Source organism: Macaca fascicularis, chromosome 19 (genome assembly GCF_037993035.2).
Source record: "Macaca fascicularis isolate 582-1 chromosome 19, T2T-MFA8v1.1".
Taxonomy (NCBI): domain Eukaryota; kingdom Metazoa; phylum Chordata; class Mammalia; order Primates; family Cercopithecidae; genus Macaca; species Macaca fascicularis.
Window position 1 is genome coordinate 59,703,789 of NC_088393.1, and position 26,783 is coordinate 59,730,571.

General features: G+C 42.2%; 1 protein-coding gene across 27 annotated transcripts; it reads left to right on the forward strand.

Moving 5' to 3' along the window:
• The first annotated feature begins 322 nt into the window (after positions 1 to 322).
• ZNF613 (zinc finger protein 613) lies at positions 323 to 25,856 on the forward strand. 27 transcript variants are annotated; one of them, XM_074024432.1, is made up of 9 exons: positions 323 to 407; positions 761 to 860; positions 2,617 to 2,709; positions 3,070 to 3,271; positions 3,732 to 3,809; positions 7,932 to 8,139; positions 10,730 to 10,856; positions 11,138 to 11,230; positions 14,626 to 16,260. In XM_074024432.1, the coding sequence occupies exons 6-9, from the start codon at positions 8,125 to 8,127 to the stop codon at positions 16,242 to 16,244; spliced, it is 1,854 nt and encodes a 617-aa protein (XP_073880533.1). In that variant the 5' UTR covers positions 323 to 407; positions 761 to 860; positions 2,617 to 2,709; positions 3,070 to 3,271; positions 3,732 to 3,809; positions 7,932 to 8,124; the 3' UTR covers positions 16,245 to 16,260. The 27 variants fall into 27 exon arrangements, with proteins under 27 accessions (XP_073880533.1, XP_073880544.1, XP_073880540.1 ...); XM_074024443.1 differs by lacking the exons at positions 3,070 to 3,271; positions 3,732 to 3,809 and adding an exon at positions 25,425 to 25,856 and having other exon boundaries at positions 741 to 860; positions 2,617 to 2,782; positions 8,014 to 8,139; positions 14,626 to 16,010; XM_074024439.1 differs by lacking the exons at positions 3,070 to 3,271; positions 3,732 to 3,809 and adding an exon at positions 25,425 to 25,856 and having other exon boundaries at positions 2,617 to 2,782; positions 14,626 to 16,010.
• The last annotated feature ends 927 nt before the right edge of the window (positions 25,857 to 26,783 follow it).

A 26,783-nucleotide genomic window follows, 5' to 3' on the forward strand; every position in this document is an offset into this window, starting at 1 on the left:
GTGCAAAGCGGATGACTTTTCCCCCCAGCCCGCTAAGGTGCACGTAGCCCATCCCGTGTTTGTCTTGGCTAAGCTCGAGCCTCTGAAAATAAATGAAACTTGAGTGCAGGATTTAGGTGCCAAAATATGGGGTTCTTCACGGTCCCGAGCCATCCCTGCATACTTGGGCAGAAAAGATCCACTTTACCTTCCGTACGTGCAGGATTCAAAGATGGCCGCCTTCAGTATCCGTGACGAGAGGACGCGAACTTACTACCGCCCAGTCGTCCGTGCTCCGTACACCTGCAACTTCAGACCTTCGTCGGCCGCCGTAGGCCGGCTTGGAGGCTGTGGGAGGGCCCAGAAGTGGAAGAATTCAGGAAAAGTGCAGGCTCAGGGAAGTGTCGGTGGGTTCCCCGGAAAATCAGGTCTGTGTGTGGGTCCGTCTGTCAGGATGAGGGGAGGAGGGTGTCTGTGAGCGTCCGTTTAGTGCGGAGTCGTGGAGTTTGTGGGGGAAGCTGGAGCAAGTGGGAGTCGGGATGTTGGAGTTGGGGCGTCTCAGGATTCAGCCCTGAGGGATCCCAGTGGTCAGTGGTCAGTCTGTCGAGCGCAACGCTTGGAAGTCCGTGATCAGGGTTTGGTGCCTTTACGGGTCACTCTGTAGGGCTCGGTGGTTGAGGACTGGAGTGAGGAGTGGTTTTTGTCAAGGAAAACGGTGTCTGCCGTGGATTCGGGATTTTATTTTTTTATTTTTGAGACAGGGTCTCGCTCTGTCACACAGGCTTGAGTGCAGTGGCGCGATCGTGGCTCACTGCAGCCTCCATCTCCCGGGGCTCAGGTGATCTTCCCACCTCAGCTTTCCCGAGTAGCTTGGACTACAGGTGAGCGCCACCACGCCTATCTATCTAATTATCTATCTATCTATTTTATCTATCTATCTATCTATCTATCTATCTATCTATCTACTTATTGCAGAGATCTATCTATCTATCTATATCTATCTATCTATCTACTTATTGCAGAGATCTATCTATCTATCTATCTATCTATCTATCTACTTATTGCAGAGATGGGGGTCTCACTATGTTGCCCAGGCTGGTCTCCAACTCCTGGCCTCAAACGATCCTCTCACCTTGGCCTCCCAAAGTGCTGGGATTACGGGCGTGAGCCTTCGCTCCAGGCTGTAATCAGGATTTAATATGTGACTCAGTGAGGAGGAGCCCGGGTTCATGTGAACCTGGGTGTGTGGTCCAGGTTTTAGGATTAATCTTAGGGGGTGTGACCAGCGTTAGGGAGGTCTAGACGCTTGTGAAGGCTGAAGCCTTGGCAGCCGAGGCATGCTGATTGGTGTGTGTGCTGAAGTCCAATGGTAATTCCCTCTCAGTCCCTTTTAAGTTTCTCTGCAAGGACTGGTTTACAGACCTCATTTGACTTCTCACATCACTCCTCCCTCTCATCCTGGTAAATAGGAAACCTTGGGGAAGATCAAAGATTAATCAAATCTGGCGCGGTGGTTCACACCTGTATTCCCAGCATTTGGGAGGCCAACGTGGGCAGATTGCTTGAGCCTAGGAGTTGCAACCAGCCTGAACAACACAGCCTGTCTCTCCAAAAAAAGACAAAAATTAACTGGGTGTGGTGACACATGCCTGAGTCCCAGCTACTCACCTGACCCTTAGGAGGTCTAGGCTGCAGTGAACTATGATTGAGCCACTGCACTCCAGCTTGGGCAACAGAGTGAGGCCCTGTCTCAACAGAAAAAAAGAAAGAAAGAGAGAGAGAGAGACAGAGAGAAAAGGAAAAAAACAAAAAAAGAAAATGATACGGTTTCTATTAAAGATTTTCGTCTTTCTTCCTCAAGTTTACTGTGTGAATGTATGTATACACACACATAAATATTTTCTTTCAGGTTCTGACACAAGTAAAACAACATCTCTCTTATCCCAAAATGTGTTCCCCAGTAATGACTTTTGATAAGATTTTCGTATATTTTAATTTCAGTTTTCTATGCTTGATTTTTCACAATTCAGATAAACTACTGAAACATTGGTATAATTTGCCCTATTTAATTTTATATTATAACATTCTTATACTAAACATATCATACATGTTTTTGTTTAAAAACTTTTTTTAAGATTTCTGTAATAGTATACCATCAAGAGGCAAAACTGCACCATTGTGACTTGAATCACTAAGTATATGGATATATTTAGATAGAATTTTAAGACTTAAAATGTTCACTTATCACTTTTAAGAACTGGTTATGATTCTGTGTTTACCCAAACATGTTTCTCCCTGACCCTCATCAGCACCTTGGTTTTTAATTTTTTTGCAATTGTAAATGGTGTATTTTTATTTTTGACCTTTCTGTTCTCTTCCAATTTACTCTTACATAGAAGAGCAATTAGTTTATAAAATATTTACATTGTTTTTGGTCACCTTACTGAACAAGCTTCCCTGTTCTCCAGGTTACAAAACTTTTCAAACATATAACACGATTTAAAGAACTTTACAATTGAATACCTGTATGCCTACCACCTGGATTTTATCATCATTTTATTGTGTTTCTTTTATTACATATCTATCTGTATATCATCCTTCTACTCATCATTAATCCATCTTTTTTTCTTTTTGTAGAGATGGCATCTCACTATGTTGTCCAGACTGATCTTGAACTCCTGACCTCAAGTGATCCTCTCTCCTTCGCCTCCTAAAGTGCTGGGATTCCAGGTGTGAGCCACCTCACCCGGTCACATTTATCCATCTTGTAAAATATTGCTTTGTTTTTTGGGGGCATTTCAAAGTAAGTTGCAGACATTCATACATTTGCCCCTAAATATTTTAGTAGGTTTATCATAATTAAGTTCTACTGACAGCTTTTCCTAATTACAGGTCTATTAGTCACATACTGTATAATTCAGTGGCTTTTACTATGTGCAGTCATCACCAAAGTCAATTTTAGAACATTTTCATCACTTAAAAAGAAGCCCCGTACCCTTTTGTTGTACAACCACTACTTGCAGTCACTTCATATTCTCCCCTCCAGTAGACCCTGGCAACCACCCATGTGCTTTCTGTCTCTTTTTGTAGAGTGCCTGATTCTGTCGCTGTTCGGGGCGCCACTTGTAACCGACCACAATCCCTGGTGGACTGAACAAAGCGGGGCAAATGCTAGAATAAAAGACAAAGATAAGGCCGGGCGCGGTGGCTCAAGCCTGTAATCCCAGCACTTTGGGAGGCCGAGACGGGCGGATCACGAGGTCAGGAGATCAAGACCATCCTGGTGAACACGGTGAAACCCCGTCTCTACTAAAAAATAAAAAAAAAAACTAGCCGGGCGAGATGGCGGGCCCCTGTAGTCCCAGCTACTCCTCGGGAGGCTGAGGCAGGAGAATGGCGTGAACCCGGGAGGCGGAGCTTGCAGTGAGCTGAGATCCGGCCACTGCACTCCAGCCTGGGCGGCAGAGCGAGACTCCGTCTCAAAAAACAAACAAACAAACAAAAAGACAAAGATAAAATAGTATATTTGGAAGAAGGGGTGGGGGCACCTTGCCTCTAGTGGACAAGGGCCCTGAGCTTTACGCAGCCCTCTGTATTTATTAGCCAAAAGAGATAGAGAGAAGCGGGGTGGGGGAGGGGAGGGGGGGTGGCGGTGGGAGTGGTTGCGGGGGAGGCAGGTGATTGTTGAGTAATTGTCAGTCGGGCCCTTTGGTTCACAGCAGGCTTGTGAGACTGCATTCCTTTAACAATAGACTCTAGATGCCCCCGTAGATGGCCTCAAGGAGCCTGGCGCCAGGGAGTGATGGCCCTCAGCAAACTTTCTGGGACAGGTACAGAAGCAAGTTTGCCCACATTCTATACTTATGATAAACAGTTTGCTGTTTGATCATGTAGCCTCCAGTGGAATGCTGAGTTGATCACCATCCCTTTGGCCTTTTCAGCTCCCAACATTTTTTTTTTTTTTTGAGACAGAGTTTCACTCTGGTTTCCCTGGCTGAAGTGCAATGGCTTGATCTCACCTCACCGCAGCCTCTGCCTCCCGGGTTCAAGCAATTCTGCCTCAACTAGGATTACAGGCATGCCCCCACCACACCCGGCTAATTTTGTATTTTTAGTAGAGACTGGGTTTCTCTATGTTGGTCGGGCTGGTCTCGAACTCCTGATCTCAGATGATCTGCCCACCTCGGCCTCCCAAAGTCCTGGAATTACAGGCATGAGCCACCGCACCCGGCCAGTGTGCTTTCTGTCTCTATGCATTTACCTAATCTGGGTATTTTATATAAATGAAATCATATAATGTGACATTTAGTGTCTGATATTTTCTTTTTTTTTTGAGACAGGGTCTCACTCTGTTGCCCAGGCTGGAGTGCAGTGGTGTACTCTTGGCTCACTGCAACCTCTGCCTTCTAGGCTCAAGCAATTCTCATGCCTCAGCCACCCTAATAGCTGGGATTACAGGCGCACACCACCATGCTTGGCTAATTTTTTAACTTTTTATAGAGATGGAGTTTCTTCATGTTGCCCAGGCTGGTCTTGAACTCTTGAGCTCAAAGCAATCTCCCCGCCTTGGCCTCCCAAAGTGCTGGGATTACAGGTGTGAGCTCCTGCACCTGAGTGTCTGACATTTTCACTTAGTATAATGTTTTTGTGGTTGTGGGTTGTGTGCTGGGCTACTCCTTTTTTTTTTTTGAGACGGAGTCTCGCTGTGTCGCCCAGGCTGGAGTGCAGTGGCCGGATCTCAGCTCACTGCAAGCTCCGCCTCCCGGGTTCACGCCATTCTCCTGCCTCAGCCTCCCGAGTAGCTGGGACTACAGGCGCCCACCACCTCACCCGGCTAATTTTTTGTATTTTTTAGTAGAGATGGGGTTTCACTGTGTTAGCCAGCATGGTCTCGATCTCCTGACCTCGTGATCCGCCCGTCTCAGCCTCCCAAAGTGCTGGGATTACAGGCTTGAGCCACCGCGCCCGGCCTGGGCTACTCCTTTAATGATTAGCCAGGGCATCTGTAAACCTGCCTTACCCTTCACTTCCTGCTTGCACTGAACCTGTAGACATCAACTAGAAGGAACGTTTAGAGTCTTCTCAGGTCTTTTCTCAGCCAACATCCTCCCCTGTGCATGCATGTGGCTTTATAAATTCCTCAGTCTATACGAGTGCTTTTGAATGGCATGATTTCCCCAAGACACTTTCCTCCTAGCTTTTTCTCTCAACCTTTCCTCTATGGCTCAAGTGTAATCTTTTGCCCCAGGCAGCTGAAGGTTGTTGTTCTGCTTCACAAAGTTTTTGAGAAATGCCCGTTACTTTTCCTCCCTGAGTGAGTTCCAAAACAGGAAGGGGCCTGTTGCGTAGGTCCTTCAGGTAGTTAGAAAAGACAACAATCAATTTTTTATTTTTATTTTTGAGACAGGGTCTCACTCTGTCACCCAGGGTGGAGTACAGTGACGAGATCATGGCTCACCGCAGACTCAAACTCCTGGGCTCAAGTGATCCTCCCACCTCAACCTCCCAAAGTGCTGGGATTACAGGCGTGAGCCACTCCACCCAGCTAAACAAAATTATTTGTGAATAAAGCCTATTCTGTTCCCTCCAGGGCCTGAATCCAGGATCCCACATTGGGGATGTTGGCCGCAATGTTTAAGACCATCACTGAGCTGGGGAGGGGGTGGAGCAAAGACAAGTAAAAATGGCCCAGAACTTTCCTACTATTTTTAAGTCACCGTTTTGTTGTTGTTTGTTTTGTTTCTCTGAGATGGAATCTAGCTCTGTTGCCCAAACTGGAGTGCAGTGGCGTGATCTCAGCTCACTGCAACCTCCACCTGCCAGGTTCAAATGATTCTCCTGCCTCAGCCTCTTGAGTAGCTGGGACTACAGACATGTGCCACCACACCCGGCCACTTTTTATATTTTTAGTAGAGATGGGGTTTCACCATATTGGCCAGGTTGGTCTTGAACTCCTGGCCTCAAGTGATCCTCCTGCCTCCGTCTCCCAAAGTGCTAGGATTATACGCAGGCATGAGCCACTGTGCCTGGCCAGTTGCCTTTTTTTTTTACTCAACATTTGCTCTGTTGTTGTGAACCTTTGACTATTTTTCAGAGTCCTGACCAAGTTTTTGTTTCATTTTTTATTGTTTTTACTTGATTTTTTGATAGTGTTTTTACTTGAGTTTTTGATTTTTATGTAGAGGGGCGGACTCTTGGACCTACCTACTCTGCTATTTTCACTCAATGAGATTTTCCTCCACAGTATACTTGATTTTGTTTTTTCTGTTGTTGGTACTTTTAAAAAAGAAATAAGCTGATGCAAGTGTACCTTCAGTGATATCCTCTAATCCACCCCCTTTCTTCTCCTCCATCCCTAGGGATAACTATTCTCTTGAACTAATTTCATATAATACATGTTTTATTAAATGTGTACATATCCAAAATTAATACATAGTCTTGTTTTATGTTTTTTAATTTTTTAAATATACTTTTCTTTGTTGTTTCTTTCATATGATGATGATTTGTGAACATGTCCTGTTTGGTAATGATGCTTTAGAATTTATGGAAATTTTCTTTATGGCTTCCTATACATACATGAGTTTTCAGGAAATGTACTCCTCCAGGGAAAGGACCTAGCCACTGGAGCAAACAGGTGTGATTACATTCTCCAGAAAGCTCGTAAGGGTCAAAAATGAAGTAGAAGCTCTTCAGCTGTTCCTGGGAAAGGGGCTGTGGAAGCTCATGGGAAAGGAAGCCTTGCCATTTGAAATGCATACCCTGGATGTCACTGAAATGTTGCATCCACCGCCTCCTGCCCAGGAATATTAGATCATTTGGGTTCCGCACCTTTCCACTGGTGGCATTCTAAGAAGAAAAGTGTGAAACATCTCTTGCCACAATTATGTGCTTCTGAGACTGCAGACGGAAGGGGAGCATTTGTAGCTGTGGGTTAGAGGATGAGTCAGTGCAGGCCCTGTGGGTTTGGAGCATGCAGGAGGGCCACCGGGAGCTTGCTACAATGATTCCATCCAGGTAGAAAGAAAGCTCAGGGTGACTCCATCAAGTTGATGCTCTCACCATGTGAGTCTCTTACTTGAGTTTTAGAATTGGGCCTAAAGAAAGCCTCTGGGGCTGCCACTCTCTGACCTGCTGCTTTCAGGCCAGGGGTGTAGCGTGCAGCTTTTCCATTTGTCTTTGTGCCTGTGTCACTGTTGGCAGTGCTGATTTCAGAAGGTCACATTATATGTCCGTGACGCTGGCCATCTTCCATGATGAATGAAACTCCCTCAAGGTAGTAGCAAAGAGAGCTAAGATGTATGATGACGGTATGCGGTCCAAAGGAATTCAGAGTGGCTAAGGTCATGTCCTTGGAGACAGGCCGTGTCGGTTCAGATTTTACTTCTGTGTTTGGACAATATAGTTCAATCTGTAAGCCTTAGGTCAATATTGGAATGAAAAATAATGATTGATACCTTATAAGGATATAACGCAGTAGGTAGTAATGAGAAATAAGACAGTGCCTCTGCTTGGCTTAGTACGTTTGTCTTCAAACTGAGGCGTGCCTACATGTGAGGTGTATGATGACTGTTGAGCAGGCATGTGGACATGTGGTTTTAAAGAAATAAATATCCAAATCCTCACCTTCTCTGTCCTTTTTCTAAAACCTGATCTAAGAAGTGTCTTCGTGTTGCAGCATCATGTTGCTGCTGGTTCTCCTTTCCCAACTCTCCTCACAGTCACCCCACTTCCATTTCACAGAAGAAAGACAGTTTGTAAATGTATTGGTCATACATATAGAGTGTTATATTTTGTTGTCCCAGGATTTGTTGTTGCCCCAGGATGGGTAAAAACTTCTGGGGCCCCAAATAAAGGGACAGTTAGAGATGGCCTTGCATTAAGGTGAGTACACAGCAGCAGTGACAGCACCTGGGCCTGCAGGGAATGTACACTCCAATAAATTTACTCTTCAGCCCGCAGTTCCTGACTCCAGGGGCGAGACACTTCAAGTGAGGTGAGGAGGAGGTTCCAGGACCTGGATCCCATCTTTTGCAGGGATATAATTCACCAGAGACCAAGATTTCTAGCCAGAAATTGAGGGCAGCTCAAGGAGAGACTCCAGACACAGCATCCTACTTACTGGCTATTTCCCAGTAACAGAAGAAAATGATCAAGTCCCAGGTGACTTTTGGTTTGTTTTATTCTTTCCTTCATCACATGATTGATTTCTGGAAGACTTTAAAAGTCAACTGAATTAAGTGAAAAAGTATAAATTGGTAAACTAGGATTTGTGCATCAGTAAATTTAGATTTTAATTTCAACATCTAGGCAAAGTAGGATCGGGACTATATTGTTCACATGTGGTATCATAGAAAGATATTTGGTCTTTGTCTGCAGTTCCTGGCATAGAGCTCCTAAAACCCTTGGAATTTCCTGAATGATAAGGGTCTTTTTTTTTTTTTTTATTTTTGAGACAGGGTCTCACTTTGTCACCCAGCTGGAGTGCAGTGGTGCAATCTCGGCTCACTGCAGCCTCTGCCTCCTGGGCTCAAGCAATCATCCCATCTCAGCCTCCCAACTAGCTGGGACTGTGTGCCACCAGGCCCAGCTAATTTTTTGTATTTTTCTTGTAGAGATGGGGTTTCACCATGTTGCACAGACTGGTCTCTAACTCCCGAGCTGAAGCAATCTGTCTCCCTTGGCCTCCCAAAGTTCTGGGACTACAGCTGTGAGCCACTATGCCTGGTGCTCTTTTTTTCTAGTGAGACTACTCTCAGTGGACCCCTAGGTAGCTTTAGTACGGAGACTGGTTGCCAGAAAGACCAAGCCTTGATTAGAAGCTTGGAACTTTCAGTCCTACCCCTAATCTCCAGGGAGTAGAGGGAGGCTGGAGATTGAGTTCAGTCACCAGTGGCCACTGATTTATTCAACCATGCCTGTGTAACATAAAAACCCCTCAACAGCGGGGTTTGGAGAGCTGGGTTGGTGAACACATTGAGGTGCTGGGAGGTTTGTGCATGCAGAGAGAGCATGGAAATTTATGCCCATACACCACCATACCGTGCCCTGTGCAGCTTTTCCATTGGGTTGTTCCTGGGTTGTAAATAAACCAGTAACAGTAAAGTGCTTTCCTGAGTTCTGTGAGTTGTTCTAGTAGATTATTGAACCTCAAGGTGGGTTGCAGAAATCCCCACATTTGTAGCCAAGGGACAAAAGTCTTTGTAACCTGGGGCCCTCACACTTGTGACTGGTGTCTGAAGTAAGGTTGGTCTTGTGGGACTGAAACCTTAACCTATGGGTCTTCCAGGAGTTGGTGTCAGAATTGAATCTTGTATTTGCTCTTTCACTAAATTGGTACATGCTAGACCTTACCTATCCTCTGTATTTATTAATCTGTCTTTTATGTATTGCATCATTCTGCCCTTTTGTTGCATTTTTGGTAGTTTTTTCAGATCTACTTACCAGTTCATTGACTATCTCTTCAGTTAGGCTGCTTACATGCCTGATAATGTAAATATAAATACTTCAAAACCATATGTGTGTGTATGGTTTTTGAATAATATTTTTTATTTTTTTATTATTTATTTATTTATTTTGAGATGGAGTCTCGCTCTGCCACCCGGGCTGGAGTACAGTGGCATGATCTCGGCTCACTGCAACCTTTGCCTCCTGGGTTCAAGTGATTCTCCTGCCTCAGTCTCCCAAGTAGCTGGGATTACAGGCATGTGCCACCATGCCTGGCTAATTTTTGTATTTTTAGTAAAGATGGGGTTTTGCCATTTTGGGCGAGCTGGTCTCGAACTGCTGACCTCAGGTGATCCGTCCACCTAGGCCTCCCAAGGTGCTAGGATTACAGGCGTGAGCCACCATGCCTGGCCTATTTATTTATTTTTTAAGCCAGTCACATTTAGCAGTAGGGGGTAATAATACTTAATTGTCTCTTGTTCTTTGGACATGTTTTGGAAAGGTTCTTTTATTCCTCCTAACATATAAAATACACTTATTTATTATGTAATATCTTGTAGTGTTTGGGGTTTCTTCCTGGTTGATTCTGATAGTGCACATGAAGATTCATTGAAGATTCATGGTGAATAAAGGAGTATGCTTTATTCATCCTGATATTGCTAAAATATATTTAGTGTCTGGCAAATATGTGTTCAAAAAAAAAAAGAGGATTAGCAAGAAGATTAAATGATTGGTTCTTATAGAAACTTCTGATTTGTTAAATGATAGATAATTACACAATTACAGAATATTTTGCTAGAGATAGATTTTGAATATAGATAGACTTTGGAGATGGATTTTTGCCTCTATGACAATTTTTTTTTTTTTTTTTTTTTTTTTTGAGACAGAGTCTCGCTCTGTCGCCCAGGCTGGAGTGCAGTGGCGCAATCTCCACTCACTGCAAGCTCCACCTCCCAGGTTCAAGCCATTCTCCTGCCTCAGCCTCCCGTGTAGCTGGGACTACAGGCGCCCGCCACCGCGCCCGGCTAATTTTTGTATTTTTTTAGTAGAGACGGGGTTTCACCGTGTTAGCCAGGATGGTCTCGATCTCCTGACCTCGTGATCCGCCCGTCTCGGCCTCCCAAAGTGCTGGGATTACAGGCGTAAGCCACCGCGCCCGGCTGACAATGTTATTTTTTAAAAAATCACAGCACCTAGATATATAGATGCAGACTATTTGGTGAAAATGAGCAGAACAATGTCCTTCACATTGCTTCCATATAAATAAGAGAAATACTTCATATTAAGCAGGACTCTCTTATTACAGGAATCACTGACCCTGGAGGATGTGGCTGTGGAGTTCACCTGGGAGGAGTGGCAGCTCCTCGGCCCTGCTCAGAAGGACCTGTACCGGGATGTGATGTTGGAGAACTATAGCAACCTGGTGTCAGTGGGTGAGGACAGCTGCCCTGTGTCACTCAGAGAGTACCCAGTCAAAGGCCTTTGCTCTCTCAGCTTTCAAAAGCTGTGGAGGGCCTGTGTTGCTCTCAAGTGGTAGATCTGTCCTCTCCGTAGCCCCAGATAAAAGAGTATAATGTGCCCCCTTCAGAGAGGAAATCCCTTTGCTTTGCAGACACATAAATTACATAGTTCCTAAAACAGAACATGGTCCCATGTTGATAGACCACAGCTTAATTCAGTGAGCCTAAGTTGTCTTATCATTTCCTATGAACAGGGTATCAAGCCAGCAAGCCAGATGCACTCTCCAAGTTGGAACAAGGAGAACCATGGACAGTAGAAAATGAAATCCACAGCCAAATCTGTCCAGGTGAGTTCAGGGTGAGAGCCAGCAAGGAGGGTAGCTAGCAAGTCACATGATAGTTGTTCAGCAGTGTCTGAGCTGTCAGGGCATCTGAGGCTGTGTGGACAGGGCCTCCATGTATCCCTCTCCCCACACAAAAGCTCTTTCTCCTTCAGGTGTTTAGAGGAACATCTACCTCTTTATCTCCTCTTGGATTTCATCACTGTTTATTTTTTATTTATTTTATTTTATTTTTTTGCGATGGAGTCTCACTCTGTCACCCAGGCTGGAGCCCAGTGGTGCAATCTTGGCTCACTGCATCCTCTGCCTCCCAGTTGCAGCAATTCTCCTGTCTCAGTCTCCCCAGTAGCTGGGATCACAGGCACCCACCACTATACCCAGCTAAGTTTTTTTTGTATTTTCAGTGGAGATGGGGTTTCACCAAGTTGACCAGGATGATCTCGAACTCCTGACCTCTGGTGATCCACCTGCTTCAGCCTCCCGAAGTGCTGGGATTATAGGTGTGAGCCACCACGCCCAGCCTCATCAGTCTTCATTTAATCTAGGTTTCATTTGTTTTTCTCAAGGTTTCTTCCTTTTTAGGATTCTCAAATCTCATCATTTCTTGTTCCCCCATCAGAGCATCTCTACCTGTTCATTCTACTTCTCTTGCTGTGAAATTCCTCCTTCCATGTCTGTCTCCAAAGAGTGATCTTGAATATCAGCACTCTCTCCTGGCCACTATACCTTTCTGCCCCTTTAGATAATGTTGATTTTTCTTCCTAAGGTCTTCCCACACTATCTTGGACTCAGTGCCCCCTTAGTAACCTGGTCTGTTGCTTTGCATGTATTTGCTTCCTTAGCTTCTCTTTTTTCTCCCACTCTGAGGTCCTCCAGAGGTTCTGTTTTCCATTTATTTTGCTCTGTTCTCATATCCTTTAAAAGTTTCCTTCATTCTGATTACTTAAGTTCTTGTTCTCTATGGAGACTCTCAGATTAACATCTCCCTTAATATTTCCTAACTTACATGTTTGTACCATATTTTTTACCCACTTGCATGTCAACTCCTTGAGTCGACCTGGCCACCATAGGGCTACCTTGAAACTTCCCTGCCTCCTCAGCTCCCGTATTTAAAGTCCTTGTTCTTTCAATTGATTTTTGAAGAATTCTCATTCTCTTTCCAACCCAAACCAGATTACTAAACCTCACGCCTGCTTTGCTTCAATTTCCTTTTGGAATCATTAATTCTGCCCATTATTTAGTTTCTCTTAAATTATATTGCTGGGCTTATTCCCTTAAAGCTTTTCTGTTCTTACCATAGTCTGATGGCATTGAGTCCCAGTGAATCATAGCAGTCATATAAGATGGAAATTTCTCATCTGTCAAGTGATATTCTAGTTGAATCTCCATGATATGTTATCATCTTGCTCACACAGAGTTTGCTTTCCTTTTCATTTTCATAAATTCAAAGCCAACTATATTTAAAGCGCTACATTTGAAGTAGTCTCCCCAGTGTGTCCCATACTTTCCTTGTTTCATTGCCTTAAATATTTTTTGATAGCCTATTACATACGGGCCCTGACAGCTGTGAACATCTAAAACAACAACAGAATTCTTCTTGGAGATTACATGCTAAAAGGAAGAGGCACGAAATTAATCAAAATGGATAAATGTCTTGTGGTGAAAAATGTTGGGAAGATCAATAACAAAGCATAATGAGGGATGCTGGGAGTGGGAATGGGTCTTTGGTGAGATGCCTTTGAGCAGCTGTATGAGAGATGTGAGTACATCCCTCAGGTGAATTACCTTCCAAGTAGACAAAATAGCAGGTCCAAAGGCCCAAGGCAGGTGTGCGTTTGAGAAACTTTTAAGGAAGCCTGTGTGAATACAGAGGAGTGAACAAGAGGGGCAGTGGTTGGAGATAATATGGAGGTAAGGACAGTGTGATGGGATCTGGAGTTTGAGGTAGTCATTTTAATGACTTGATTTTTTTTTTCTTTTTTTTTTTTTTGAGACAGTCTCTCTCTCTGTCGCCAGGCTGGAGTGCAGTGGCACGATCTCGGCTCATTGTAACCTCTGCCTCCGTGATTCAACCTGATTCAAGCAATTCTCCTGCCTCAGCCTCCCGAGTAGCTGGGACTACAGTTGCATGCCACCATGCCCAGCTAATTTTTGTATTTTTAGTAGAGACAGGGTTTCACCATGTTGGCCAGGATGGTCTTGATCTCCATACCTTCTGATCTGCATGCCTTGGCCTCCCAAAGTGCTGGGATTACAGGCGTGAGCCACCACATCCGGCCATGACTTTTTAAAAAAACATTATGAGATGAGGAAACATGAGGGAGTTTTGAGTAGAAGAGTGACATGATGTCATTTATATTTAAAAGGATCACTTTGACTACTTTATAGAAAGTATACAGGAGAAGGCAGAGGTTGAAACCTGAAGTCCACTAGGGAGGCTATTGCTATAGTACCAGACAGAGTGATTCTCTTCCACCTAGGTAGAGGGGGTGAGTGTTAGTTAGTTGCAGAATACAGGAGTCCCCTGTTATCCACAGTTTCTCTTTCTACAGTTTCAGTTACCCGCAGTCAACTATGGCCTGGAAATGTTAAATGGGAAATTCCAGAAATAAACAATTCTTAATTACATTGCTCACCATTCCAAGGAGCATGAAATCTTGCACCATCTTGCTCCATCCTAGAACAGGAATCATTTTTTTGTCCAGCATATCCATGCTGTGTACCCTATCCACCTGTGTCGCTTAGTAGCCATCTTGGTTATCAGATCAACTGTCAAGGTATCACAGTGCTTGTGTTTAAGTAACCCTTGTTTTACTTAATAGTGTCTCCAATGCTCAAGAGTGTGATGCTGGCCTATTGTTATAATTCTTCTATTTCATGATTTGTTATTGTTAATCTCTTGCTGTGCCTAGTTTATAAACTTTATTATAGGTGTATATGCACTGTATAGGAAAAAACATAACGGATATAGGGTTTAGTGTGATTCAAAGTTTCAGACATCCGTGGTCGGCGGGGTCTTGGAACATATCGCCCATAGATGAGGGATTACTATATATTTATAAAAGAGGACATATGGAATTTCCTGTTGAAGTAGACAAAGGGTGTGAGACAAACATACAAATGAAAGATAATAGTAAGGTTTCTGGCATGAGTGTGAGCAGGAATTAACTTGCCATTTCCTGAGAAATTTACCTTGTTTATACACTGACTGCTTTTATTTTTTGTTTTCTTTGTTTAAATTATAATGGTTTATTCTTATCCAAGTGACAATAGGCATATCTACTTGGAGTTTTTTAAATCATGGAAATAGTGTGGTCAGTAGAGCCAGCCTGTACAAAGCTATTTGTGAAACAGTTCTATTCCATGCTCATGCAAAGATTTATTGTTCTCTTCTTTCCTAGAAATCAAGAAAGTTGACAATCATCTACAGATGCACTCACAAAACCAAAGATGTCTGAAGAGAGTGGAACAATGCCATAAACATAATGCATTTGGAAACATCATTCATCAGAGGAAAAGTGATTTTCCTTTAAGGCAAAATCATGATACATTTGACTTACATGGGAAAATACTGAAATCAAATTTACGTTTAATCAACCAGAACAAAAGGTATGAAATCAAGAAGTCTGTGGGGGTTAATGGAGATGGGAAATCCTTCCTTCATGCCAAGCATGAACAGTTTAATAATGAAATGAACTTCCCCAAAGGTGGAAATTCTGTGAATACAAATTCACAATTCATTAAGCATCAGCAAACTCAAAAAATAGATAAACCCCATGTATGCACTGAGTGCGGGAAGGCTTTCCTCAAGAAGTCTCGCCTCATCTATCATCAGAGAGTTCACACTGGAGAGAAACCTCATGGATGCAGTATATGTGGGAAAGCCTTCTCCAGAAAGTCCGGGCTTACTGAACACCAGAGAAATCACACAGGAGAGAAACCCTATGAATGCACTGAATGTGACAAAGCATTCCGCTGGAAATCACAGCTCAATGCGCACCAGAAAATTCATACAGGAGAGAAATCATATATATGCAGTGATTGTGGAAAAGGCTTCATCAAGAAGTCTCGGCTCATTAATCATCAGAGAGTTCATACAGGAGAGAAACCACATGGATGCAGCCTGTGTGGGAAAGCCTTCTCCAAAAAGTCCAGGCTCACTGAACACCAGAGAACTCATACAGGAGAGAAACCCTATGAATGCACTGAGTGTGACAAAGCATTCCGCTGGAAATCACAGCTCAATGCGCATCAGAAAGCTCACACAGGAGAGAAGTCATATATATGCAGTGATTGTGGAAAAGGCTTCATTCAGAAGGGAAATCTCATTGTACATCAGCGAATTCATACTGGGGAAAAACCCTATATATGCAATGAATGTGGGAAAGGCTTCATCCAAAAGGGTAATCTCCTTATTCATCGACGTACTCACACTGGAGAGAAACCCTATGTATGCAATGAATGTGGGAAAGGCTTCAGCCAGAAGACATGCTTAATATCGCATCAGAGATTTCACACAGGAAAGACACCCTTTGTATGTACTGAGTGTGGAAAATCCTGTTCACACAAGTCGGGTCTCATTAACCACCAGAGAATTCACACAGGAGAAAAACCCTATACATGCAGTGACTGTGGGAAAGCTTTCAGAGATAAATCATGTCTCAACAGACATCGGAGAACTCATACAGGGGAGAGGCCCTATGGATGCTCTGATTGTGGGAAAGCTTTCTCCCACTTGTCATGCCTTGTTTATCATAAGGGAATGCTGCATGCAAGAGAGAAACGTGTAAGTTCAGTCAAATTGGAAAATCCTTTCTCAGAGAGTCATAGCTTATCACATACAAATGATCTCATACAGGATAAAGACTCTGTTAACATGGTGACTGTGCACATGCCTTCTGTGGCAGCTCAGACTTCATTAACTAACAGTGAGTTCCAAGCAGATAGCAAAGTAGCCATTGTGAGCCAGCCTGTTGCCAGAAGTTTAGTCTCAGCAGATAGTAGAATTTGCACAGAATAAAAACCTTATGAATGCAGTGAATGTGGTAGTGCTTTCAGTGATCAATTACATCTATGTCACAAAAAACAGGAGCAAACTGTGATACATTCAAGGTGGAAAACCCTTGAGTAAAACCTTATGGCTGATAAGCATATACTACAGAGAAAAATAGTATGATGTAGAGACTGGGAAAGTCTTTTATGGGAAGATAGATCCTCTCATCAGTGACCATAGATCACATCATCAGTGAGTTTATAGTTGGCAGAAATATAATGATCATGGAAAAGTCCTTGTTCAGAAATAATACCCTAGTAGGTATCAGGGGGTTTTCACAGGAGGGAAACTGTTGGAAGACCTTTGAAGGCTATGAATCTGGCAGGGTTGCTAGTGGTACATTCTGCCTTATCCTCAGAGGAAATCATAGAAATAAAACTATGAAAATAGTAACTAGAACATCTTAAGCAAAATATGGAAGAACACATGAGCAAGTAAGTCCTGTGAAAAGGAATATTTTAGAGATTTCGATCACAAATCTAACATCATTATACAGCAGATAATATACAGGATGTGTATTTTAGGACAATATACCTTGAATCACTAGTATATGTCAATGACTAATTAAAAGGGGTTGTCAGTGTTACACATCATTGGTTAAATTTATAACACAATGTACCTCTTCCTTCTTTTTTGATATGCGTCTTCTATTCCCAACCAAGATCATTATATGATTAGCTCTTATGTTTCTTTGATTCCAAATTTCTTCACTTGTTATTTCAGACTACTGAAGCTCTTCAAAAGGAAAAAATGTATTTAATTTAATCATGTAACACAAGTTTGGATCTGTTTATAAGTATCACCCCAGAGGAATGAAGTTCAAAACTTGTGAATAACCAATTGGCCGTGCTCTTAATTTAGAAGGTAGTCCTCATCCTAACCTTGTGGTTTGTCTTATTGTTGGCATAAACACCATTCAGAATAGTTTGAATGATCTATTTTCTTTACCCGAAACTGTTTCCTTTATGTAGGAACTGTGGATGATGGCAGTGGGAAACAAAGCAAAATTTCAAGCCAGCATTTTTAAAAAGCTGGATTATATGCACGTAGCTATTCTACCCTCCAGCAGCTGTAGTTAAAAAATGCATATGCCTGTATCCGTTGAAAGAGACGTACAATGTAAAGATCAAATTGTCCTGATAATTTCTTGTTCAGGGGACATATTTGGAGTGGGAAGGGGAAAGGACTCAATTTTCCTTACATAAAACAGAATACAAATAGTTTTCTAAAAAGTGTTCATGTCTTATCTCTGCCTAAATTATAAATTCCTTGATAGGAACTTTGTATACCACAGCAGATACCAAAATATAAATTAATTATATGTAGATTTGGAAGATGAATGAAGGTGCATGAATAACCCAGTGGACAATTGATAAAATTACTTTTGCCATTGAAGGAAAGGAGCGACCCAAAAAAAATTCTAAGGATTAGTATTATTCTAAAAAAAAACTTAAAAAAAATCCTGAATAGAGACTCATTTCTGTCATAAGAGGGGCAGAACAGAGAAGGAATAGGATTCACAGAATAACCCCAATTAAAATAACAAAATAACTTCATTCTCTAAAAATGAAGGACAGCATGTAAGATCAGTAAAGGTGAGATCCTTTTGGGTATCTTGGAGAAGAACCCTGAAATTTGTCTACAGATCTTTCACCTTGGAGAGTTGCTACTGTTTGAAAGATCCTGACTCCTCTGTGGTATGCTGAATTGGAACATACGGTTTATCTTCATCATTCCTTCTCACCTGGGGTTAAGACCCTTGTCCTCTCCTGTACTCAGAGTTCCTTCCTTTGATCTAATAAAGATATGTCCATGTTAGAAACAGTCCTGCTCACAAGGAAAAATAAACTGGAAATTTGCCATAAAGTGGCTGCCTCACAATTGAAACCCAAACTCTGGGTTATTGGGTGATCACAGCAAATAGTTTTTGAGCATCTGCACTGTGGCAAACACTTGTACACACAGGATATACTGATGAACAAAATATAAAGTAGTGGCCTGTAACAGGAGGGATTCAGTACAGATGCTCTGCAGTTAAGAGTATAAGAAATGAACTCTTCTTCAACCTGGACTTCAGATTCTATTTCTCGCCTTGTGAATCTGCACATCCTATCATAGCAGTCGTAGCATCTTCTTACTCCCTGAACACATAAATTAGGGTGCACTACTGGGCTGCCCAGGCCTGTCCTTGGGACCAGGTGTTGAACTCACTTCAGAAGTTGGCATCCCAGCTAAATAAATTTAACTGGGTCCTCAATTCCAGGTTGCCTCTTTCAAAAGGCATATCGCCCCTCTCCTTCATAAAAATTGTAGCCGACATTTATTAAGCGTGCTGTTTGTCAAATGGTGACTGCATTATTTTAATAATTTTAAAAATTTAAACAGTTGTTTTTGTTTTGCTTTGTTTGAGACAGGGTCGTGGTCTGTCGCCCAGGCTGGAGTGCAGTGGCCTGATCATGGCTTACTGAAGCCTTGACCTCCTGGCCTAAAGCCATTCTTCCGGGCCGGGCGCGGTGGCTCAAGCCTGTAATCCCAGCACTTTGGGAGGCCGAGGCGGGCGGATCACAAGGTCAGGAGATCGAGACCACAGTGAAACCCCGTCTCTACTAAAAATACAAAAAATTAGCCGGGCGCGGTGGCGGGCGCCTGTAGTCCCAGCTACTCAGGAGGCTGAGGCAGGAGAATGGCGGGAACCTGGGAGGCGGAGCTTGCAGTGAGCCGAGATCGCGCCACTGCACTCCAGCCTGGGCAACAGCGTGAAACTCCGTCTCAAAAAAAAAAAAAAAAAAAAAAAAAAAAAAAAAAAGCCATTCTTCCACCTCAGCCTCCAAAGTGGCTGGGACTACAGGTGCATGCCACCACACTCTGCTAATTTTTGTATTATTATTATTTTTTTTTTGTAAAGGCAGGGTCTTGCTATATTTCCCAGGCTGGTCTCAACTCCTGGGCATAAGTGATCCTCCCAACTTAACCTCCCAAATTGCTGGGATTACAGGTTTGAGCCATGGCACCCGGCCTCTTGAGTAATTTAACGCTCTTATATGCTCCATTTCCATCTTCATGTGTTTTAGGGAAATATTTGATTAAATTTGAGGCCTCATTCCTTTTTCCTTATTACAGGTAACCACACACTGTATGCAGTTGCACGTGGGCATTGATCCTCATAGAGATCGCCCCCGTATTTGGCCTCAAGACAATTTTCGGCTAGACTAGCCTTGCCCATTCTTTTCTACATCCCTTGAAGGAGATTCACAATGTCCACAAATTTGGTCCACTCTGTGACCGCTGTCCCCCATTCCCCTTCAGCCAATTCGCCTTTGGCACACCTTGTTGGTCCTGAAGAGGCCCTCAGAAATACGATTTCGGCCTAAACTCCCAACAGATTGTATTTTCTATTGAATGGAAACTGACACCTCCTAAAATGAACTGCAGCCATGATGCTTCTTCCTAACGGCTCAGTATGGAGTAGAGCGCACGGCCATCTTACTTTTTTGCTCCGTCTGTTAAAAGTTTTTATAATTTTCTGATAATTTATCCAGTTTGCGCAGTGACTGAGGTGCCCTGAAATTAATTCACTGTCTTCCAACGCCGTGGTAACAGCCTTTCCTTCCGGGTTCTCTGGTGGGAGTCGCCGAGATGGGCGTGGCCATGATACGTCACAATGCGAGGCCGAGGGAGGAACTCTGACGTCTGGGAAGGCCTGGTTTCCCGACCAGATGCCGAGGGCCCTCAAAGTCCCTAGCAACGGCTGCGGAGGGAGATGGAAGTCGTTTTGGACGCAGGCTCAGTGTTTGGTCCCAGCGTTAGGTGGAGTCCGGAGAGACTCAGGATCAGATGGGTTGGGGTCTGGATGTGGCTCCAAGTGAAAGGCCTGTGGGGGTCAATGAAGGGGAGCCCTCTGTTCTGAGACCATGTGGGACCCTGCGTCCTGGGGTTCTCCCTGGGTTTACTCATTGGAGAAGACTGGCTTTGGTGATAGGGCTACTGGTGGTCAGTAATTAAGAGACTGGAAGATATTAACGATCGATAGCCCAACTGTTAAGGTTTATGGTCGTTGAGGGAATGCCGTGGGAATCAGTGGTTGAGAAATGGAGTAGGAAAGTGTGTGTCAATGAATGAACTTGGTGTCCAGTCCGGGTTTGCAATTTAATGTTATAGAGAAGCTTGGGGCTGGAGAAGGTTTTGGTGAGAGAGGTTTCAGATTTAATTTGGAGTCAATGTTTGAGGAGGCCTGTACATGTCTGTGGTTTAGGGGCCTGAGGAGGCTGGAGCTTTGGAGGCCCAAGGGCCCTGGAGAGTGGGTGGGTTGAGGCTTAATAATTGACTGCTGGTTACAGTTGTGATTAAAGCTACATTTACCTAGTGGATCTACATGCAGTTTAGTTCTTCAAGTCCAAGTCTGTCTTAAAAATAACAATGAAAAACATTTCCCTTCCTATATTCATATCACTGTCTACAAATTTCTGGACGAGGTAATTATGAGTTTGCTACTAAAGTCGAGTTTTTTTTCTCTTTAGTTCCCAACTTTACCGTGTCGTTTCATATTTTCTTTCAGATTTATTCCAACACAAGAAAAAAATCTCTATTACCCACACTTCTGATTCTTATTGAGGAACATTTTTTTTTTTCGTTTCTTCCTACAGTTTTCACAATTGCAATATTTTGGGTAAATATTTGATTTCATCACTTAAATTCTCATCACATACATACATGTATGTATGTATATATAGTATATATCTCTCTATATATCTATCTATGTATGTGTCTCTATCTATCTATCTATCTATCTGTCTGTCTATCTATCTATCCAGAGGGAGTCAGTCTTGCCCTGTCTCCCAGCCTGGAGTACAGTGGTGCCATCAGCTCACTGTAACCTTCAACTCCTAGGCTTAAGGGATCCTCCTGGCTCAGCCTCCCAAGTAGCTGGGACTACATATAAAATTTTTCAATGGCTGTATCATATCAGAAGGTTGTACCAGTGGCTTAGTAAATGGAGTCACATTAAATGTTTGCCTTAATTAGGATGGAATTGACAAGTATAAAATACTCAATTCTATTTCTATATTTTCTCTCTATATATAACATTCTCATTCTTTAATTACACAAGTTCTTCCGTTCCCACCCCAAGATTTGTGGTTCACTATTTTATGTCCTAGACCTTATGGTTATATTTATTCTTAAGTAGCTTATACTGTTTTTTCATAATTCCTCTAGAAGAGGAAGTCATTTTTTAAAAAACTGAGACAGAGTCTCACACTGTTGCCCAGGCTAGAGTGCAGTGGTATGATCTTGGCTCACTGCAACCTCCATGTCCCAGGCTCAAGGGATTCTCCCACTTCAGTAGCTGGGACTACAGGCACTCGCCACCATGCCCAGCTAATTTTTTTATTTTTTGTAGAAATGAAGTTTCACCATGTTGCCGAGGCTGGTCTTGAACTCCTGAGCCCAAGTGATCCACCTGAGGCATTACCTGCCTCAGACTCCAAAGTGCTAGGATTACAGGCATGAGCCACTGCTCCTAGTCAAGCATTTCTTAAATCCAAATATTTGCTGGAGTATGCCTACCTAATGCATGTATTAAGGCCTATTCCTCTGAGAGTCTGGGTTGATTCGATTTGGAGTACAATCCCTGATAGTGTTGATAAAATTCTCTAGGGGATGTTGTTGTGACATACTTGGTAACTCACAGCCCTAATATATGCTAAAATGGATGGAATTTTGTGAGAAACAAGAAAATATCTTCTAATAGTGATGATTTTTTTGTAGAAAAAATATGAAACATCTATATTTAATACAGGATTTGAACACAAGGTATTGTTAGAATTCTAGGTTGTGTGAAGTTACATGTCAAGATATTACTGAAATGCCAAGGGTTTGGTCTAGGTCCTGTTCCTTGCCACACAGAAAGACAATCACTGAGATAATGAGTATTGTGAGAGAAGAAAGCCTTTTTTGGGTAACATCAAGTGGGAGAGGAAGATAAATATCAAATCTGTCTCCCCACAACCAACCGAAATTGGTGGCTTATATAACAGGTAAGGAATATAAAACAGGAATTAGGGAAGGGTAAGGAAGGGGAGTTGGCTAACAGGAATCAGGTGGTCGGTTAGGCAATCATGATGGATGACAGGTCCGCCATCTCATTGTCTAGATGCAGTGATCTGGTAAGTTTCAGTTCCTTGATACTATCTGGGAGCCCTGATGGTTGGTTTCAGGAGAAACGAACTCAGATAAGGCAAATATAAGTTTCAAGCTTTAAGACTAGGAGGGTCAATGTCTATATTTATTCAAAAAGACTGTTAACATCAGTTCTGTGGGGAAATCAGGCCAGTTTAAAAAATGATTAGCAAAGATAGGGAATATGGTAGAAATGTAAAGGAAATAAAGGTTAAAGTGATATATAGAGCATAGGGAATGATGGCATGATATGTGAAAGGCATATCTAAATTTTGGATAAAGAGAATTAAGGGCAGAGAATGAAGAGATTAAATGGAAAATTTGTCAGGCCATGGCGGAGACTGCCAAAAGATTTGGTCTGAAGCCAGCCATATGAAAGCCAATGTTAGAAGCTGTCTGTAGGGAAAGTAGTAGAATGGAAATGTGGATAAGTGGGGTAACCATAGCAACATTAACTTTTATTGCCAGGCTGACTGGATTTTGTATTAGTAATTGAGGTAGCATGGTAGGGGATAAGTTTCTTTTGTATTTTTCTAGCCTATGGGTAGTCTTATCTTTCAGGCAGTGACAGTAATGATGCAATAATAAGGAACAGCCAGAGTTTCATATATAAGTATAAATAAATATATATATACACAAATATATATATACAAATTACATATATTTTTTGAGATGGAGTCTCGCTATTGTCCCCAGGCTGGTGCAATGGTGTGATCTTGGCTCAATGCAACCTCCGCCTCCTGGGTTCAAGCGATTCTCCCACCTCAGCCTCCCTAGTAGCTGGGATTACAGGTGCCCATAACCACACCCAGCTAATTTTTTGTATTTTTAGTAGAGCTGGGGTTTCACCATGTTGGCCAGGTTGGTCTCAAACTCCAGACCTCAGGTGATCCACCCGCCTTGGCCTCCCAAAGTGCTGGGATTACAGGTATGAACCACCATGCCCGGCCTCTAAGAAATATTTAAAGGTGGCATAAGTCTTGGTTTAAAAGGAAGAAGGTGGTCCCTTAGGCCCCTTGTGTGATGCCATCCAAGACATAATTGTAGAATTATAGAAGATGCTATTAGTTACATGACAAGGGATCAGTGTATTAGGGATAATGAAATGGGAAAAATTCCGATGTGACATCTGTGTAGGTACCACGTGCCAAATGTGACTGAAGAAGGTGACAGACAACACATCTGGGCACCAGCAGCAGCACCCATTCAGTAACACATCTTATCCTATTCAGAAGCACATCTGCTTCTGGAGAGATCAACATGGTTCATTGGCCTGTTACAAAATTTCCAAATGATCATTGTTTCTTATATTTCCCTCTTTCTTTAGAAGCACAGGAGAATGTGCCCACAGTGAAGCTAGAGGTTGAACACTGAGAATAAGTTTCACTCTAAATGTGAGATTGGTGCTTTGGGAAAATTAGTTTGATGATACAGAATGAAGAAAAGGGATACATGTTAAAAACAGGATGACCATCTAAGAGTGTCGCAGATACGTTGAAGTCAAAATCTGACATTCTGACTTGACTCTCTCAAGATATTTGTTTAAAATAAGCGTGTCTGCTTATTTCCCTGATGAGTGTTTGGTTCCCTTTAGTGGTCTTTTCCAAGCCAAATGTTTAAATGGCTAACATCTTGGTTTTTTGCCTTAATTTTTATTCAGTTTTGGCATTCTCTGAACATGATCTCATCTAGTCTTTTATCCTTAAATATTTATGTCCTGATATTTTCCACATTGCCCTTTTCAAGCCCTTTCTCAACATTTAGGTATCCAGTTGGGTACTTTGTACTTTAATATCTAATAAAAATCTAAATATGTATATATTTTTAAAAGTATACTTATTTCTCCTACATTCCAAACCTCAGTAATATTCACTCTCGCAAACGCAGTTTCCACTTATCTCTTGACTCAAGCAGAATACTTAGGAGCAAACCTTAATTCCTCACTTTCTTCATCCCCTCATTTTGAACTCATCAGTGAGCCTTGTCTTCCTCCATTATATATCCTTCTTTCTTCCCCCTCTGTCTGTCTCCTTTGCTCCTTCAGACCACTTCTCATAATTTGCAGATACCTCATTTTTTAGTTTGCTTGTGTTTTTATTTTGTTTTCCCCAACCAGAACGTAAGCTCACTGAGAATAAAGAATTTGTTTGTGTGTCACCAGCATCAGCACCATGGCCAGTACTTGATGGGCATTTAATAAGGATTTGTAGAATAACTGAATGCAGCCCTCGTAATTTTGGATCAGGTTTTCCTTCAACCTCTATTTCTCTCATCTAAAGGTGATTTTCTTGTTTGTTTTAATACTCTGCATGTTTTTCAAGATGATATTTAGAAAGTAGCCAAATCTATATTTATTCATTGTGAGTTATTTAAGCTTGCTTGTATACTTACTGCTTTTGCCACATGGTTTGTGTAATTTTTTTATTTATCAGTTGCCTATAGATAAGGAATATTATTAAATAGTATTTATAGGCAGGGTACCGTGGCTCACGGCCTTTGGGAGGCCAAGGCAGGCAGATCATGAGGTCAGGAGTTCAAGACCAGCCTGGCCAACATAGTGAAACCCTGTCTCTACTAAAAATACAAAAATTAGCTGGGCATGTAGCATGCATCTGTAATCCCAGCTACTCAGGAGGCTGAGGCAGGAGAATCGCTTGAACTTGGGAGGCGGAGGTTGCAGTGAGCCAAGATCGCACCACCGTACTCCAGCCGGGGCAATGGAGCAAGACCCCATCTAAAAAAAATAGTAATTACAATATTAATATTATAAAATTTAATTATATTAGATTCCTTAATATATTGTTATATAAGTATTTTATTATGTTAAGGAATCTAATATCATTAAATATTATACAATATTATTATTATTATACTGAGATCATGTAGTAGACAGTAAAGAGCCAATCCACACCTTTGCATTTATTGTTTTTTCCTTTTCTAGAAATAAAAAATGTTGGTCATCTTTTTCAGGGACATTTGGATAATCAACAATGTCTGAAGAGAATGGAACAATGCTATGAACATAATGCCTTTGAAAATATGGTTCATCTGGGCCAGAATCATTTTCCTTTAAGGCAAAATCATGGAAAAACTCAAATTTTAAACAGAACAGGAAGCCATGAAATAGAGTTCTTATGAGTGAAATGGAGATGGGAAATCCTTTCTCCATGCACAGCATGAGAAATTTTATACAAAATCACTTTCCCTGGACGTAGAAAATCCATTAGCATGAAGTCTCAATTTATTAAGCATTGGAGAGCTCCCCAAATTGAGAAACCTCATGTATGCTGTGAATGTGGGAAACTGTATACCACCAAAGTCCACGTTCACTGAACATGACAGAATGCATACAGGAGAGAAATCCCATGAATGTGCTGAATATGGCAATGAATGTTATAGAAAGAATGTATTATGCACAAAAGAAACAAAAGAGAAGAAAAACCCACCAATGCGTTGAATGTGGAAAGCTGTCCTCATTAAATCACATCTTCTTTTACATCAGAAAATCCATACTGGAGAGAAACCCTGCATATGCAATGATTGCAGAAAAGGCTTCACCCAAAAGGACAGTTTCATTGTACAGCAGGAAACTTTTACTCTAGAGAATCCCTGTATATGCAGTAAATGTGGACAAAGTTTTATCCAGAAGTTGGGTCTCATTTCACATCAGAGATTTCATATCGACAAGACTCCCTTTGTATGTAGTGAATGTGGAAGATCCTGTTCTCAGAAGTCATGTGTCATTACATGCCAGAAAATTCATAAAGGAGAGATGACTCCTGAATGTAGTGAATGTGGGAAAGCTTTCATAGGAAGCCACAGCTCATTGTACATCAAAGAATTCATACAGGAGAGAGAATTTTTGAATGTATCACAAATGGGACAGCTTTTGTCTACAAGCCTTGCGTTATTAAACATGAGAAAATACAAGGGAGAAATGTCAATTCGGTGAAGGTGGAAAATCCCTGCACAAAGAATTGCAGCTTCTTACAAGTGAAACTGTGAACACATAAGGAAAACCCTGTTAATGCAGTGATTGTTTTAAAATGCCTCTATAACTCCTCAGATATCATTAAATATCAGTGGACTCCTAGAAAATAGGAACATAGTTCTTTTGGAACAGTCTCTTGCTCCATATGTGCCTTCAGGAGAGAGCAGACAATTTGCCCAAAGGAAAAAACTTATAAATGCAGTGAGTGTGGTAGTGGCTTCAGTGATCAATGACGTCACATTTTATGTCTCAAAAATTCAGGCTGGGCACGGTGGCTCATACGTGTAAGACTGAGGTGGGTGGATCACGAGGTCAGGAGTCTGAGGCTAGCCTGGCCA

Bases quoted from the DNA above. Each gene is read 5' to 3' on its own strand.
- ZNF613 (XM_065534815.1), top strand. The intron at 10,857-11,137 runs GTGAGGACAGCT...TCCTATGAACAG, and splicing joins TAGCAACCTGGTGTCAGTGG to GGTATCAAGCCAGCAAGCCA. The intron at 11,231-14,625 runs GTGAGTTCAGGG...CTTCTTTCCTAG, and splicing joins CCACAGCCAAATCTGTCCAG to AAATCAAGAAAGTTGACAAT.